This window comes from Tinamus guttatus, unplaced genomic scaffold (genome assembly GCF_059628265.1).
Source record: "Tinamus guttatus ecotype Peru unplaced genomic scaffold, ASM5962826v1 Tinamus_guttatus_pri_ptg000650l, whole genome shotgun sequence".
In the NCBI taxonomy this organism is placed as follows: Eukaryota; Metazoa; Chordata; class Aves; order Tinamiformes; family Tinamidae; genus Tinamus; species Tinamus guttatus.
Window position 1 is genome coordinate 468,322 of NW_028289184.1, and position 18,329 is coordinate 486,650.

Genomic DNA, 18,329 nt, shown 5'->3' on the forward strand with positions numbered 1-18,329 from the left:
TGCTTATTCTGCCGTGTCTGGGCTGACTGTTTGGGTGCAAACCTGCTGCTCTTGGGCACAGGACACTCTGCACTGAGCGACTCAGCTGGAATAAAGTGTACATGGTGGTTACTGTAGAGGAGCTTAATGCTCTCAGCTTCCTCCCTTGCTTCCCTCCTTGTCCCTTCTCCTTTGGTTTGATTTTTCTATTTAACAACCTTTCTCTAGCCTTTTTTAAAGCAAGGGCTTTGGTGTACAAGGTGGACCCATGTTTGAAACTGAAAAGAGAACTGAGAAGAAGTTAAACTAGTTTGCTAGCAGCACCTTTCCTCTAATTCCAGCACTTCTTTTCGTTTGTGTATGTTACAATGATGTCTCAAGAAAACTTCATTTTGACTTTGGTTTAGGGCACATTCTTGTGGATAAGCGTGTTGTACTTTCTCCATTTAAAAGATTCATTTTACACTGGGGCATTGTGTGTCATGTAATAAACATTAGGGTACCTCTCGTGCTCATTAAGGCAGAGCTAGGATGTTAGAAGCATCTGAGCTTATGTTCCTTGCTCTTGTCCCGTAGCACTGGTGTTTTCCCTGGTAAATGCTCCCAGCCCAGCTTGGCGTGAGCATCCCGCTGTGCCGCTTGGACCTGCTGTTCATTGACTCACGCCGTGTGTTGTTCTCTCTTGCAGGCCAGACCCCGGGTCTAGCCAGATTAGGCTGTGCTTGCAGGTTTTGAAAGCTGTCCAGAAACTGGCTCGTGAATCCACAATTATGGCAAGAGAAACCTGGGAAGTTTTGCTGTTGTTTCTTCTTCAGATTAACGACACCCTTCTAGCAGCTCCAACGGTGCAAGGTTTGTGCTCAACTTTCGCTTGCTTCTACTATGGGGAAAAACTTTGGCCTTGCTGCCTGCCAAGCTGCCTGTTGGGAGAACCTCTTAAATGCTCTTGGTAGCCATGAGAGAGCAGTCACTCCTTCCTCATTCTGCTGCTCTTCTCTGAGTCGAAGCACCGTCCGAAAGGACGGAGCGGTTTGGAACTGAGCCTGTTCTCCAGGCCGCGTTTTGGTAAAACAGTGTACATGGAGCGGCAAAGACGGGTCTCAGGTGACCTTGTTTCCTGTCTGTCACACTGAAATGCACGTGCGGTGGTGCTGGGCGTAACTGTTGGGGGACAGTGTTGTCGGGAGATACCGACATTTGTTTGTGTTTATTTGTTAATAAGTAAATATGGCATCGAGTATACCGTGCATTAGAGTACTGTTTAGCTAAAGTTTGTAGCTGAAATCACGCTATCCCATAGTGACATATATATGTGGTTGGGCTTTATCTATAATTTTGGTCTCGTAAAAGCTTAATTGACTACAGGAAGTGACTAGGAATCACTCTTGAAACGAAGGCGATTTTAAGACTGTTCTTGCAGTTACCACTCAAAGCGAGCGGTGGTCACGCGAGCTGCCTGCGTGGCAGGGGTGAGAGCCCAGGGCCGAGCGCAGCTCACGCGGCGCTGCGTTCTGTCGCAGGCGGCATCGCTGAGAGCCTGGCGGAGCGGCTCATCGGGGTACTCTTCGAGGTGTGGCTGCTGGCCTGCGCGCGCTGCTTCCCCACGCCGCCCTACTGGAAGACGGCCAAGGAGATGGTGGCCAACTGGCGGCATCACCCGGCCGTGGTGGAGCAATGGAGCAAGGTTATCTGTGCCCTCACTTCCAGGTAGGAGAAGCCCCGCGGGAATAGGTGTGTGCCCGCTGGGATGATAAGGTCTGCTCTTTTGCCCTGGCTTTTTTTCATCCTTTACTGCTTGATGAGATTTATTTTAACTCAGTACAAGCTTTTTACTTTTGAGGTACTTGTTAAAGTATAAGTGTGGATGGACTTTCCACATTATGCAGCTACTTGCTATACCTGCGAGGAAATCAAGCTGCAACACAAGCTCTGTGCACTTCCCACGCTGTTTCTGCAGCTATTTTTATCCCGTTAGATGTAGCATTGCATAACAGAAAATATTCATGATTCGCTGATCTGAAAAGAGCAGCTCTGTCTCAGAGCATGTGTTGCTGTTCCACCCCGTGCTCCCCATGCCCACATTTTGTCTCCGGCTGTTGACTACAAGTTTTTCTTCTGTTTATGCATAGTAATCCACAGGTTTTCTGCCAGATTTCCTTAGTCAGCTCTCCTCTACATAGTAATGTTCTTTTGCATTTAATACATAGAAAAGGGAACACCTTTGATGTTAAGTTTAACTTTAGTGCTATATGAGACTGCGTGCCTGGGACTTCAGCAGAACTCCAACTTCAGACATTTACCGTGTTGTTTTAGTAAGCCCTTTCCTGAATTGGTTGTTAGCAATGAGCTGAGAGAAAGCTTTTCAGCTTAAAACCATATAGGAGTTTTTTATTTGGGGCCTGGAACATTTACAAAGTGTTAAAATCCATATCCGTGCGGGTGCGACTCCATGGCCAACGTTTCACTCATGAGTTTACCTGTGGATATTTCTCTTCCCCCTTGGGTGCTTTGCACCTGCTCCTGGTGGTTTCCAGTTTGGGGGTGTTCAGCATTATCTGGCTGCCAGCTGCTGCAGTGCCCAATGTTTGAGGGGGGGCAAATTTTCAAGAAAAGAAAAGCAGTAATTCGACCTCTTCAGGCCCTTAGGGATGAGCCATGGGCTGGGGTTCTCCTGTCTTGGGCGCTGTGGAGCACCTGTGTGAATCGGAACCCCCGGCTGAGCAGGCGGCAGCGTCTTCGCGGCTCTGTGCATCACGGTGAGCCCTGGTCCTGCTCCAAGGCAGCAGTTTTTCAAAGGTTTATGGGGGCAAAACCATTGCATAAAGTGCATAAACTTAGGAAAAGTTAGGAAAGAAGTTAGGAAAACAGCCTGGCGCGATGTTGCTTTCATGCTCACTGACAGGCTGCAGACTTCCTCAAGGCTCAAATGCATGCTTAAATTTTGAGGTGTATTCATTGAATGACAGCTCTCTGACTTGCTTCCTAGGTTGCTGCGTTTTACATATGGGCCTTCATTCCCTCCATTTAAAATTCCCGATGAAGATGCAGGTCTGATTCCTCCTGAGATGGATAATGAGTGCATTGCACAAACCTGGTTTCGCTTTTTACATATGCTGAGGTATTGTAATCACAGCCATACATTGTTCATGTTCTTGAGTTGTTTTATAAGCTTGCATTACATGCACATATATATATATTTTTTTCTGCAAATTGGTATCGTTAAGTACTCAAATATACAGAGCATGAGACACTTGTAATAGCGCCCTGTGGCAGTCCAGCACGAGGCTGCAAGTGAGGGTTCTACAACTTCAAACTCATGGACCTTTTCAGAAAATAAACTGGTTTGTTTAATTAAAATACATATATGTATAGTTTGTAGCTATTAGGCCTTTTGGAGGATCTTAAAAATAAAGACCTGAATACAATTCTCTTTCTTTGAGATAGCAAACAGGAAAAGTAGAACAATAGTGCTGAAATCCGTGTGCTGCTTCCATGTACTTGCCAAGTCATTCCATGTAACCTACCAGAGGTTATTTTTAGAGTGGGTGTACGTCTTTGTTTTTATGAAGGGAGCTATATAATTAATTCTAACATTGGTATTTTTTGCTTCCCCTCTTAAACATATAACTAAGCCAAGTGACTTTTCTGTTTTAGGCTTCTTTACTGCAGAACATTATGCCTTTTTTAAAAAAGCATAAGTGATATTTTAGTGATGGAAGTTTTCTAAATGTTAGATTCTTTAAAGACTACTACTTTTAATTAGCTAAAAATCTGTTCTTTTTCTCCATTTGTGATAGTAATGTCACAAGTATCATACGCGTCGAGTCTGGCCTTCCTGTTTCAGCATTTGTATTGGTCAGAGACCAGAGCTCAAGATTTGCATCCCCTGCCCCTGTACTTTGTCATCATTCTTTACTGATGATATTTGTTTCGGTGCTAACCCTTTTAGAAGGAACATTTTTAACCATGTTAGTAACTCTTGAAAACTGGGTCCAAAGACCTCTTATGTAGTTAATATTACTGCAACTGCAGGGTTGTTCTGTGTAGTGCATTCTCTGTTTCATTGGGTTTATTAATAAAATTACGAAGCGTATTTGCGTAATGTTTAAAATGAAGGCCTACCAATGCAAAAAATCGACATTTAAATATCATTTTTGTGATAAAGTAATAGCTTAAAAAAACAGAATGTGCTGGTATAAGACCCCTGCCTTTGCAGTTATCTTATAGTTCCCTTTAGTTGCTGTTGGTTTAAATATGTCTAAAATCAGGACATCCTTAAGCACTTTAAGCAATTCTTAACCTTCTAACAGTTATTCTTAAACTGACTGAAATGTATTTTGCTCTCTCCTTTGTGCGCAGTAATCCTGTGGATTTGAGTAACCCCGCCATTATTAGCTCTACCCCCAAATTTCAGGAGCAGTTCCTGAATGTGAGTGGAATGACTCAAGAACTGAATCAGTACCCCTGCCTTAAACATCTGCCTCAGATATTCTTTCGTGCCATGCGTGGGATCAGCTGTTTAGTGGACGCATTCCTAGGTAATGTCTTTTGCCTTGTCTGTGAATAGCTGGGAGCAGTAACCTCATCCCTATTTTATTCTTTTAAAATCTGGATTCTTCAGCAACACAGGTGTAACAGTCTAATTTTTCACTTGCAAGTATATCATGGAATCAACAGAGAAGGAACCTAAAATCACTTTTGAATGGCTGTAATTCTAAATAAATTGCCATTAAAATATATATCTCTATATGTGTATAAAGTGTAAATTAAAACTGGACATCCTCTTTCCCTGAGTGACATTTATTTCTCTTTCTCTCTGCACCACAATGCAAGTTTTAGGTGTTTAGCATGTTGTGAACATTGACAACTCTCTGTATAAACTCAGTGGCAGCACTTGTTTTTATAAGGTATTGATTCTTTACTGGCATCTTTAGATGTTTATGCTACGGATACCAGTTTCATTTAACTCTGGATTAATGGGTTACAAGAGCTACTGAGAAGGAAAGATTTTCTGCCTACTCATAATTGCGTAGTTTAAATGTCACTCAAAGGTAAAGTAGATGTAAGCACAGGCTGGTAATTCTTAAATAATACTATATAGCACTGGAAAACTAAGGTTGTATTCTTAGTGTGCTTCAAGCTTATTGAAGCTTTAGAGATAACAAACTCCTGCAGACTGTCCAACTCTGCCAAATCCTCTTTCTTCAGGTGGAAAATCTGCTGCAGTGAAACAGTAAAAATTGGAGCTTGCTGTAAGGTGTCCCTCTGGGAATAGTTAAAAAATATTTAACAGTTTTGAAAAGCTATTAAATATAGTAGGCAAGAAGGAGAAGCCCACTATGGCCAAGAGCTTTGTGAAAGTGCCATTGGGAATTAGCATTGGTGATTAGTTTGTAAATTTGGCCTTCCTGGAGTGTCCGTGTGAGACTCCATGTGCAGGCGAGTGTTGGTGATCTGTCCTCCCCGTGCACCTGGCTTCCCTGGCAGCTCCCCGAGCCGGAGAGCCGGCAGAGCTGGGCCCCTTCCCGAGGCTTCATGCACGCTGCGCTGCCCCTTTGGTTTTCCTGTGGGCACCAGTGCTGGCGGTCACTAACGTGGGTGGAAGTGATTTGTGGCTGCAGATTTTGCAGAGGGAGATTTGGAATTAATTGCTCCCAATTCTGTGACTAGGAAGGGCAGCTTTTCAGGCCCCACAAGTATTTCCTGAAGTTCAGTTTCACAAGATGACAACTGATCTAATGAGTTGCCGCTGCCAGAAGATTTTGGCTCGCCCTGCTCTCTTGCCCCTTGCCTTGTAGGAGCTTTGGGATGGGGCTGTTCAGGGAGCTGCTTTGCTGCAATGTCATGAGCCTGCCCAGCTTCCCTGCAGCCCAGTGAGCTGCGTTGGCTCTGCAGGGCCACACGGGCTCTGGAGCTGCCTCAGAGGAGGGCAGAAGCGAGGCCCAGCGGCAGCGTCTGGCTGCAGGGAACTGTTACGGTGGCTTTCTAATGAGCCTGGCCCCTTTCCCTCTGACAGGACAAGGGGTAATGGATATAAATTAAACTCCAGGCAGTTCCATCTGCATTCGAGGAAGAACTTTCCTGTGTGGGTGCCAGAGCCCTGGCACAGGCTGCCCAGAGAGGCTGTGGAGTCTCCTTTGGAGATCTTCAAACCCACCTGCATGCCACCCTGTGCCCCGTGCTCTGGGTGTCCCCGCTGGAGCAGGGGGTTGGACTAGATGATCCCTAGAGATCCCCTTCCAACCTCAACCATTCTGTGAGTCTGTGAGTCTGTGATTCAGTCTTCTCAGGTACACATTTCCAAGTTCATTTTTCCTCTTTTTTTATGCCAGTGCCATTTGCCTATGTAGTGCATCCAGAGTTTTTTCTTGCCTGTGTTTTTGTTTAATGCTATTTTATTTATGCTAATAACAAAAGTGGAAAGATGCTCCTCTTAACACTGCTCTTTGGGGAGTGGGCAGAGGCGAAAGAGCTCGTGTGTTTGCAGAAGGCTCCAGTGTCACAGCGCGGCTGCCTGTGAGCGCAGGGCGGCCGAGCTTCACGTCTGCTTTCTCTCCTGCTGTGCAGGCATCTCGCGGCCGCGGTCGGACAGCGCGCCGCCCACGCCGGTGAACAGGCTGAGCATGCCGCAGAACAGCGCCGTCAGCACCACTCCTCCCCACAACCGCCGGCACCGCGCCGTCACCGTGAACAAGGCCACGATGAAGACCAGCACGGTGAGGCCTCGCGCTCCGCGGCGCTTCGGTTGGAGCGGGCAGCTCTCCCCGCTGCCAGGAGCTCACTTGCCCTTCCCTCCCCGCAGGTAAGCACTGCGCACGCTTCCAAAGTACAGCACCAGCCCTCCTCCACATCCCCGCTCTCCAGCCCCAACCAGACCAGCTCCGAGCCGCGGCCGCTGCCGGCTCCCCGCAGGCCCAAGGTTAACAGCATCTTGAACCTGTTTGGATCGTGGTTATTTGATGCAGCATTTGTTCACTGTAAACTTCATAATGGAATAAATAGAGACAGCAGCATGACTGGTAAATATTGCTGAACAAATATCTATAAATATTTTTCCTTGTTTTACTGACATTTCCTACCTGCAAGATTAACGTGTAACTAACCAAAAAAAAAAAAAATCTAATCTAAGCCTTGTATTGTTTTAACCCCTCCCAGCTAAGCCAGCAGCTGTGACCAGCCCAGGAGATCTTAGGGACTTTAAATTAAAAAATCTCTTCTTACTATTAAACACTTCCTTGATCTAACAAGTATAGCAGTCCCAATAATGCTAGCAGAGAAAAGCACAAGTGAAGAGAAAAACTTCCTAGTTAAGAGTTAAGTAGCGAAGAGTTAACTTCCGAGCTTTAAGTATTTCTTTGAGTAATAGCAGCTTTTTAAACAGACTAATGTTCAGAAGTTGTAACATCTGTTCACATATTGCACGAAGTGGTGCTTCCCCTTGTTCTTGTAAAATGCTGTAAAAGCAAAAATCTTTAAAATCTCAAGCAAAGTTGCTGTCTTGCAGTGATGGCTGCTGCGCTTTCTTTGTATGGCTTGGTACCCGCATGGTCTTCAGTCCTAAACTGCAGGGTTTATTTTGCCTCACATGGTTTGCTCACATGCAGAGGTTAAATGTCCTGAGACGTGATAGCAGAGACAGAATCCTCTGCTCAGAGGGTTTTTTGCACCCTCCTTCCTTTGGAGATACACATAAAGAGGAGCCAACATTACTGCTCCTCTCCTTTTTCCCCCATCCTTTATTTAATATGTCAAATGTCCATGAAATTTTCCCCAAAATGGACATCCAAAGCTCACTGGCCTAAAGAAAAAAAAAAAAAAAAGAAAGAAAAAGGAGGGTTGTTGCAGGAAGTTAGGTAGGACTAAGGTGGGACTTGGCGGCAGTGGTTAAACTCAGTGGCCTCTCTGTTTTGTGTCACAAGTCCCATTCTCCCCCTTGCATGGATATAATGGGCTTAGGCGCTGGGCTGCAGTGAAGGTGACCTGAGATAGACAACACGGGTTTTTGGGAAGTGGTAGGTCATGAATTTCTGTGATAGGAAGTTCAAGTCTCCATGGAAAAGCCTGTGACATGTGAATAGAGAAATAAATAATTGAATTTAGGAAGAAGTAAAGAGTAATTTGGGAGCATATGCATGTGAATATTCAGGTCATATATTTCTGTATTCAAGTATAACTGCTTTCCAGATTGATCTGTTGGCTTTAATTTTGACTTAACCTGTATCTTGAGCAATTTTTAGGTAGTGCTCAACCTAGAAAGGAAGTGGGCTGATATGCTGGTCTTTTTTAGAAATATATTATTACTGCTTAGCCATGTTTTTCCTTATATAACAAAATGCCAGCTGTGAACACAGATACTGTGATTACAACTCAGTCATTCCAAACCAAAATTGACTTGCTTTAAAGATTTTGAAGGCCTTTTGTGAGCCCAAACAATGTTGCAACTCCTCCAACAGCAGCCAGAATATTGAGTTATTGCTATTCTTACAGAGGGATTCATCAACCGCTACTTCAGTTCTCCTGTTCCTAGAAACCCTAGACAGTTCTTTGATTAAATAGCACCATGCCTGGAGTTTTGCAGCAAATGTTTATCGCTGTCCTTTTTCACTAACTCATAATGAATAAAACCAGCCCAGAGCCGTCCCTGATGAGGTCCATGCTCCCGTGTCACGTGTTCTGCTGTTAAGTAGCAGCAAATGGCAAAGTTGGCAAACTCCATTCAGGTTCTTCGGTCCAGTTTTTGCACATCATCACAGAGTGATTCCTGGTGTGCTGCAGTGTTATGGAGAATGTTATGGCTGTACTCGGGAATAGTAACAAGTATCCTCTTGACGTAGCCCCTCTGGCAGTTGGGATCCTGCCTGTTGTAGTCCAGGCACGTGGCTCTTCGCTTAGTGCTTGTCCAGTTTAGGACTTCTGGGAGCAAGACTTACTGATTTGCACAGAGTAGCTCCTCCATCAGAAAAGGAGTTGGATCCATAAGAAGTGCTTTTGGAAGGAATCTAGTCCTGGGTCCTTTTGCTGACTTGGTGCTAGTCGTAGTGCCTTTGAGGTGAGCTCCGAGGAGAGATGATGCTCTTGCAAAGAGCACTTCCAGTTCTCCAGTAGATCTTCCTTAACTCACTTGCCTTGGTTCCTTTCTTTGTTTGATACAGTTTAAATTTATAGCCTTACAAAACGGCTGAATTTGTCTTTGCTTTTGTCACCTTCAAATGTTTGCACTTGACCTGCCTGGAGCAGCAAGTCAGTAAAAATTCTCTGCTCTCAGTATCCTGTCCTCTGAAAGACATCCTGCTGCCAGAGTCAGGAAATCAGCCTCTTTCCATTCTGTTCCTGCCCTTCCAGGATGCCATGAGTAGCTGTTACCACTGATTAAAGTACTATGCACAAAAATGTTGTGACAGGCTGCCAAAATGAGAGCAGACTGGACACGTGGAAAACGGACCCGTACTGCCACACTGTCTTTGCAGAGAGGTACTAAAGTCCGATCTCCTGGCTGCCGGCAGGTCTCCAGGTCAGCTGCTAAGCCTCTTCCTTAAGTGGAAGAATGTGACAAGACTTCGAAAGTCTTAGTCTCTGTTGATTTTAAGCATCAGCATCTTTTAAAGCCAGGCTCATGTCCAAAAGGAAGAGTTTCTGTTCTGGTGCTCTGTGGAGTGTGATGCTTCCAGGCACCGTCTCTGCCTGCCTGGACCGCGCGAGGGCCCGGCGCTCCCTGCCGCGCATGCGGGCACATCAGAAACTGGATCCGCAGGTCCTGCCCGGCTCAGCTCACCCGGCCAGGCAGACCTTGGGGAAAGAGGCAGCAGGGAAGGATCCCTCGTTGTCACAATGCCACTGATAGGAAAGAGGGCAAAAAAGAAATCTGCTGCTTTTTGTATATAGTTTTTACTTGTAGGCTGGTTATATATATGCCTGTATATAGCAGTCCATCTCTACCTGATGCAGCAGATGCTTTTGATACCAGCTGGATAGTCTTACCATTTCTGGCACTGCTATTGAGAGCCTTTTACATTAGCCTCAGGAAGTGCTATTACCTTTTTTTCTTTTTTAATGAATACTTCAGGGATTATTTACAGTATGTAAGTGGCTCTATTTATGATCTGCTGGTCCATGCACACTCTGTTTAGCCTTATCTGGGGCTGCATTTGTATCAAGGTTTTTCAAGAGTTTTAAGCCCTTCTGTTGTTCAGTTTGTCTCAATGCCACGAAGTTAGGAATTCCTCCTTTCACAGCTCTCTGATTAGAATTTTTCTGCTTGTCATTGCCGGCTGATGGGAAGACTGAGGGCCACTTTGTAGTGTCAGAGAAAGAGGTGAAATCCCTTGATTCAGGATCCTGTCTGGTTCTGCAAGAGGCATCTCCTGCCCAGGAACACTGTGTTTTCCAGACTGTTTTTCTTATTCGTCTTCCTGTCACTTGCACACGTTTTCTGCCTTCTTGTGGTGCAGTTCAGAGCTTAGACGGGTGTCCTCTTCGCTGGGTGAAGAACTGGCTGGATGGCTGGGCCCAGAGAGTGCGGGTGAATGGAGCTAAATCCAGTCCCAAGCGTTGTTCCCCAGGGATCAGTGTTGGGGCCGGGCCTCTTTAATGTCTTTATCAATGGTCTGGATGAGGGGATTGAGGGCACCCACAGCAAATTTGCAGATGACACCAAGCTAGGAGGAAGAGTCGACCTGCTTGAGGGTAGGAAGGCTCTGCAGAGGGGTCTGGACAGGCTGGATCCATGGGCTGAGACCAACTGTGTGAGGTGACACAAGGCCAAGTGGCAGGTCCCGCACTTGGATCACAACAGCCCCAAGCAGCGCTACAGGCTGGGGCAGAGCAGCTGGAGAGTGGAGGGCAGAGGAGGACCTGAGAGTGCTGGTCGAGAGCGGCTGAGCAGGAGCCAGCAGTGAGCCCAGGTGGCCAAGAAGGCCAGCGGCCTCCTGCTGGTGTCAGGAACAGGGCAGCCAGCAGGAGCAGGAGAGCAGGACAGGGATTGCCCCCTGTGTTCAGCGCTGCTGAGGCCGCTCCTCGAACTCTGTGTTCACGTTGGGGACCCCCACTACAAGAAGGACATGGAGGCTCTGGAGCATGTCCAGAGAAGGGCAGTGAAGCTGGTGCCGGGCTGGAGCACAGAGCTGACCAGGAGTGGCTGAGGGAGATGGGTTATTCCGTGTGGAGAAGAGGAGGCTCCAGGGAGACCCTATCACTCCCTACAACTACCCAAAAGGAGGCTGTAGTGAGGGGGAGATCGATCTCTTCTCCAGAATAACTACCCATAGGACAAGAGGAAATCGCCTCAAGTTGCGCCAGGGGAAATTCAGGTTAGACATTAGGAAGAATTGCTGCACAGAAGAAGTGGTGAAGCATTGGAACAGGCTGCCAGGGAAGTGGTGGAGTCCCTAATATGATGTCCCAAAGAAAGTTTTTTGGGGTACAGGAACCATCCATCGTAAACCCTGATTAGAAGGGTCTAGAGCATTGCTGAGAGTCTTGGTTCTGAGGTCTCAATCTGACCCACCACATTCAAAGAAACCGCTCCTACAAGGTAGGTAGTTTTCCCTCTAGGTAGCTGGATTCTCTCACCTTTTCTGTCCCTCGAGATTGTTTTGGAGATGTTGGCCTCTCCAGCAATGTTCTGCTGTGCATTTCTGCTGCGGGAGGTTCCTGACATGGCGGTTAGGGCAGGCAGCTGCTCTGTGCTGGGCTTTGCCGCGGGCTCTTGGCCGCTTTGCTGATGGCAGACATTGCTGCGATGCCGTCAGGAACTTATGGCTGTGGAAGCAGCAGTATCTGGAGGAGAAGCCTGTGCAGCAGGTAAGTAACCTGCCCCTTGGAGGGGTCCCCAGGTCACTGCCCATGCCCTGGCACAGCCAGTGTGAGCTATGAGTGCAGCACGAGGTAGGGCCATCTACAGAGCTGGGAAGGGTTAACAACATCCTGCTGAGAGCTGATGTACACCGAAATGGAGAGAGCTAAATCTTGTTAGTATTTTGTAACTTTCTTCGTTCATTGTTTTGCATGGAATTTTCAAAACCATAATTTTGGACCTGAATGCCAATTTCCTGTGTGTTTAACGAGCTTGCTATATCATAAAGCTTTTAATCTATTTTTAAAAACGCTAAAAGCTTCTTAACTTATATTACAGTTTCACCATCTTTAAAGTATTTTATAACTACTGCTGTCCTTTGATTTGTTTCCATTTTATTTCTATTATCTTGCAGCATCTTTTATCCAAATTCTTCTTTCTTATAAATCTTGTAAGTAGGAACCAGTAGCTTTTCCTTAATTGCGCTCATACTTTTCTTTTTTCCATAATTCCATATTTTATTTGTAAATTCATTCTCATTGTCTCTTGTAGCTTTTGCACTTTTACTTGAAAAAAAAGAAATTTTTTTTTGTGTGTGTTTTTGAATGGGGAAGATTGTTGGCAAAAGCAAATTAATCTGCCTGAATCAGTCCCATCTTTTCTGTACTTTAGTCTGTGATCATGTCATGAATTTCAGGACTTTGCACTAACCATATATTTTTTTTTTACTTAAAGCTTATTTTACAGACCTAGTGTTTGTATGCATTGTGCATGTAGTGTTTTTTTCCAACTATAGTATTTTGCTGGGTAGCTTATTTAGGACAAAAAACGGCTCATGGGAAGACGCATAAAGATTTGTGCTTATGTACTACTTATGCCCTGAAAATTTATAAAGTACCAGTAGGTTACACCAAGAATTTAAACACAAAAATTAACAGAGAGAGTTTTTGAAAAAATACCTATCAAAAAAAAAAAAAAAGAGCTAGTGTTGCAACTCAGCTATCCAAGCACTCATGGGTCTTTGTATGACTGTGACTGTGAATCTGATATTCCTGCTTTGAGATACAGGACAGGTTCCCTGCTTCTGGCAGAATTATGCTGACTTGATCCTGCTAGGAGCATGGTCAGTGTTCTGGTTTTTAGCTTCTAAAATTGCTGAAAACTGCTAGCAGCGTGTGAAGCCTTGGCTAAATGAGGAACCTGCTCTTTCTGGTAATCCAGGAGGGAGATTGCTCCAAAGCAAAACAACATCTCCCCCGGGTGTCAACTGGGGAGAAACGATGAAGGCAGCGAAACGAGCAGCCTCTTGCATGTTGTGCACGTGGTGCTGATGTGGGAAGAGAGTTAGAAATCTTCCTCAAAATACACAAATTTAATTAGCTTGGGTTATTTACAGACCTGCTCTGCAGGAAGAGAGACCAAATGTAGGGAAAACTGAGTCCCGCCGGGATACAGGACCTGCTAGCGCCTAGGAGGGTGCCCAGTGGCTGGCACCTGCACCGCCAACTGCTAAAACTTTCCTGGCAGCTGCAGTAAACGTGTGGAGAGAGAAGGGTCGAATCAGAGGAGTGACTTTCAGTACATTTCTCCTTCTGATACAAGTCCTCAGAATTATTGGATTTTTCTTTTTTCCCTTGAGTGTTTTGTGTTTGCACAGCAAAGTTGGATGAGAACAGCTTGTTGTTCAGATTCTCCAAAAAGAGATTAGTTGGCCAGTTTTGTAATTAAGCACTTGGAGGTGCCAGTGATGTGATCTAAAAGTTTGGGGGTATTTTAACAGGAGCAAGGAAAGTATTAGTATTAATTTTATCTATGTATTTATCTATTAGAAGAAAAGAATTAGATGAGGACAGTCTCCTACCCTTTCCAGACAGGATAAGAAGAGAATACTGGATATAAATGTGCTCTTTGCAACAGAAAGTTGGGATTTTGTTTAGAATTTCAAAGTTAGTTGTTGCCACCCTTGTAGGGAAAAAAAAAAAAAAAGTTAGTTCTCACAGAGTTTCTAAACAGAGGCACTGATTCAAATGCAGTGAACTAACAGCCTCATAACTACTAAATTTGACTTGATCTTTGTGTCCAGGATCCCATGAGCCTATTTTCCATGCTGGCAATACAGTGAAAAGCTGTTTTTTTTTTTCTCTTCCCAGCTATAGCCACTCAAGCGAGCGTGGAGTTTCGCCGGAAAGGATCCCAAATGTCCACAGACACAATGGCTTCCAACGCCATGTTCGATGCAAGTGAATTCCCAGACAACTACGAAGCGGGAAGGGCAGAGGCGTGCGGGACACTGTGTAGGATATTTTGTAGCAAGAAGACTGGGGAGGAAATATTGCCAGCGTACTTATCCCGGTACTAACCTCTTCCAGTCGCTTTGGTGGTGTAGTTCTGTGGGGCAGAGGGACTTGCCGTGGCTCAGTCCTGCGGGGCCAGCTCTGAAAGCCTGGACAGCTTTAAATGCTCTGGGTTGAGCTCCTCGTCCGAGCCAGGCGCTTCACTCTTCTGATGCCTCTGGTCTCTGTTTTCCATGGGCTTTAAGTGCTGCTCCAAGGGACGTCCCATGGATTGCCTCTCTGCTGGACAACAAACTGTCTTTATTTCTTGGCCTGTGTTGGGCTCTTTTTTTGCCACTGAATATTGCTAACATGGAAAAAGATTGCAGGTGTGCAGACTCATCAACACTTAAGCTTTATTAGACTTTTTCACATTTTTATTATCTTTTACCCCCAAATCACTATGTCATCATGCTGTAGCAAATCTCAGAGACAGAGAATAGAATTTCCAAATCATGACTCTTAGCTTGTTGTCTACCTTGGTCACAGATAACCTCCAAACTGCTGGAAGATCAAAGTCATCTTCCTGCATGTTGCCTTATGGTATGTACAGGTAGGCTGGGGTTCTCTTGCCTAGCCAGTGAATTTCAGCCTTGTTTATAAGGCTTCCTCAAAATAATTAAGGAAATATTAGTATTCCGTAAAAGGAGCGGCAAAAAACCCACCCTGTCTGCTTTAGGACAATAGCCAGGTAAATTATAAGGTGGTTTAAAAGCAAAATAAAACTTTTTTTTTTTGTCTTTATTATGCCATTTGACATTATTCCCCTCCCCACCACCATTGCCCCACGTTGTCAGTTGGCGTAGCTGTGGTGGATATGTTTGGCCTCGTTTTCCAGGTACTGGAGTCTGTGGTAGAGTCTTTTTCTCGAAAAGACTTAACATTATTTTGCTTCTGCACTGGAGACTGGAAGTCAGGTCTCGTTTCCCCGCTGACGTGGGGAGCGGAGGGAGCAGGTCCCGAGAGCCGTGGGCTGTATTTGCAGCAGCCCCCAGGCCCTCCTTGCAGCAGCTCAGGCCTTTCAGCAAACCTCTGCTCGGCTGGGCTTTGGCACCCAATACAGACGACTGCTTTTTCTCTAAGAAGCCGGTTAGATGTGATTGCTGTATCGGTACCTTATTATACATTATTTTAGAGTATCTTAGGGGGATGCTCACGTAAGTTTTTCTTAGGTTCGGTTTTTGAAACCTGCTCTGCTTTGTAGGGAAAAGATGAAATAGTTGCTGTGTGTTGTTATTCATGTGGGATGGTGATGCTTTTTATGTGCAAATAATTTAATCTTATCTTTCTTTGTCAGATTTTACATGCTTTTAATTCAGGGCTTGCAGATAGCAGATTTCGTGTGCCACCCCGTTCTTGCCAGTGTTATTCTAAACTCCCCTCCTTTATTCTGCTGTGACCTGAAGGGGATTGATGTCGTGGTTCCTTATTTCATTTCGGCTCTTGAAACTATTTTACCTGACAGGTAAAATGCCATTTCCCTGTAGATACCATCACACTGTGGGGACGTGTTGATCGTGTGGGCTCTCTGTCACTCCCAAGTAGTTTGCACTGGAGGACTCATGCCCGTTGTGGTGTATACTGTGCAGTATCAGTAATGCCAGTGGTTTCATGATTCCAATAGAAACATTCCATTTGATTTAATGCAATTATGTTTAAAGCAGTAACAGTGTTCAAAAATATATGTGTATATGTATATATATAAATTGTTAGCTGTATATTCATTGCTAGGAGGTAGTATTTGCAAGAATAGAGAAAAGGAATGATTTAGCTTAAATACATTTTAAGTTTACTTATTTTTAAGTATTTTTAAATGGGATATTCATTAGCATCTGTGAATACTGTGAATTCATGTAGAGAGTAATTTTATACATCATTAATTCGAAAACAGAGTTTCGACAAGTAGCTTTTCACACCAGAGTATATAACCTTACCATTAGAACTGTACAAATTTCTGGAAATTTTGCTAAATAACTGAAGGCACTTTATGGTACTCAGTGCATGCCTTCTGCACCATCTATCTTATCTCTCGGCACTGTGTTTTATTTTGCAGTTACTAATGAATTGCTATCTCAGGGTTTAAAGTCACTGTTTATTTCTTTTGGGTTGATCTTGTAAGTGGGAGAATTTACCAGTGACTAGTGAAAAAAAAATCTATTTGCTAAGCCATTTCTGTTCTATATCATACGCACGTGAGCAAATTCCCTGGATCTCTGATAACACCAAGGTGTTTTCCGAGCAGTGACAAGCAGACAGTGGCTTGTGGCTGAAACTTCCTGCTTGAAAGAAGCAGGAGAGAATAATTTCATTAACTTGTTGCTTTTATATCCAGTACAAAAATCTGTAGCAGGTGATGGCTCCTCATGCCTTCCCTAGGCTAAATTGTTGTAGTCCTGCTGTTGCAGGATGAGATTCAGAAATTTAGAAAGAAATAGCTACACTGTAGACTGTAAATTACTTAAGACCACTGAGTTCCCGTATTTAATTTGCAATGAAATAAGTTTTGTTCCAAATTCCTGTAAAAAAAAAAAAAGTTGATTAACTTTATGATGCTTTGATTTGCAGAGAACTCTCAAAGTTTAAAATCTATGTAAACCCCACAGAGTTAAGAAGAGCTTCTATTAATATCTTGCTGTCTTTGTTGCCTCTCCCTCATCATTTTGGAACCATAAAGTCTGAGGTAATAATCTTATGAGTTTATCTGCTGGGGTAACTTATTTATAAGTATTAGCTTTTTTTCTAAGGTGCTGTGGTGTCCTGTACCCCACGGTTAGTCATCATGATTACTGAATAAGCAGGGACAGGATTGATCTTTGTCTGCTGTCAGAAGAAAGCAAAACCATATTTATGTGCTTTTGAAGTCAAATGCCTTACACTAAATAAGGAAACCAATACCTTAGTGTGCTTAGTGTGAGTATGAGACTGATCTCTGCCTGATACTGAAATAAATGTGTTGTTTTTTTCCTTCAGGTTGTCCTAGAAGGAAAATTCAGCAATGATGACAGCTCAACATATGATAAGCCAGTAACCTTCCTTTCCTTGAAGCTGAGGCTCGTGAATATACTCATAGGAGCTTTGCAAACTGAAACAGATCCCAACAACACTCAAATGATACTAGGTTATTTCAACTTTCTTTTTATTTGTTGTGTCACAGAAGTGGGTCTTAACTAATCTTAAATGAGAGAATTGAGTAATGTGGCAGTTGGTCATGTGTTGTTTTGCAAGGAGGTGAAATTCCCAGCAGGTATCTTCTGTGCAAAACCTTTTGTATAAACCCCATTGCACTGTGGAAATGCTTTTGAAGAGCTTCACACTTTTTTAAAGTGACATTTCTGTCCTCTTTACAAATGAGGAATAAAACTTAAAAAGTAGAGATCAATATAAAGCACATTCTGGCAGGAAAAGTAAGTGATAGCTAAGAATGGAAATACAAAAATGTTTTTTAATATTGGAGGAAAGTGTTGACTAGTGGCTTACAGGGAGCACTTTAGTTTCTGGCATGATCGAACTTTGGAAAAAGTTAGCAAGTTTTGTAGCCATTGCCCCAGAGTTGGCAGCGTACGGACAGGATTTGTCGCACTGTGTGCTGTCAGAGAAAAGCTTTGGAATCGAGCCCAGAGAGGCTGTAGTGCTTCGGCAGCCAACTCTTCCTTGAGGTGGTGGATGTGCTAACGTCTAAACGCTGCGAAGGTAGAAGCTGAGATCTTGAAGCATTATCTGTTAAGTTAGGTGTGTTTTTGGAGAAATAAAATATTTATTTGTCATACGTACCTTTTTATTTCATATTAGCTTCCCCCGCTTTATTTAGAAAGATTTTTCCACACTTTTTCCATACTTTTTCTGCACTTAAGATTTTTTTCTTTCTCAAAAAAACAATTCCAACACCTTCTTCCTTTTGACTGTTAAAAAAGAAAGACAGAATTGCCGTGAGGAGGCATGTGGCTGCCCTGGGAGGCAGAGAGCCCGTCTGCTTAGCAGGAGAGGACAAGAAAGGGACACGAGCAACGAGGTGAAGGGAAACAAACCCAGCCTGCAGGGGTTGTGGAAAGCTTCCTTTCTGCGGCTGGAATGGTTCCTTTACTGCCAGAAGAATAATATGGAAAGGATATTAAATATCCATTCAGCTGGTCTTTGGGCAGCACCAGGCAAGCGCAGACCCTTGCAGCAGGCCCTTCTGCTGATACTGTGCCTTGGAGGAGCTGAATGGACCAATCACTCCTCGCCTC

At 44.2% G+C, this 18,329-nt stretch overlaps 1 protein-coding gene across 1 annotated transcript in view; it reads left to right on the forward strand.

Annotated features, from left to right (window-relative positions):
• RALGAPB (Ral GTPase activating protein non-catalytic subunit beta) overlaps positions 1-18,329 on the forward strand; it is a 52,910-nt gene that overhangs the window by 11,407 nt on the left and 23,174 nt on the right. Inside the window, exons 4-14 of the mRNA XM_088536058.1 lie at positions 668-831; positions 1,500-1,686; positions 2,966-3,097; positions 4,339-4,517; positions 6,547-6,695; positions 6,782-6,998; positions 12,186-12,221; positions 13,921-14,122; positions 15,401-15,568; positions 16,669-16,783; positions 17,074-17,221. Of these exons, the coding sequence (XP_088392184.1) occupies positions 668-831; positions 1,500-1,686; positions 2,966-3,097; positions 4,339-4,517; positions 6,547-6,695; positions 6,782-6,998; positions 12,186-12,221; positions 13,921-14,122; positions 15,401-15,568; positions 16,669-16,783; positions 17,074-17,221 (1,697 nt within the window). The remainder of the gene's footprint in view (positions 1-667; positions 832-1,499; positions 1,687-2,965; positions 3,098-4,338; positions 4,518-6,546; positions 6,696-6,781; positions 6,999-12,185; positions 12,222-13,920; positions 14,123-15,400; positions 15,569-16,668; positions 16,784-17,073; positions 17,222-18,329) is intronic.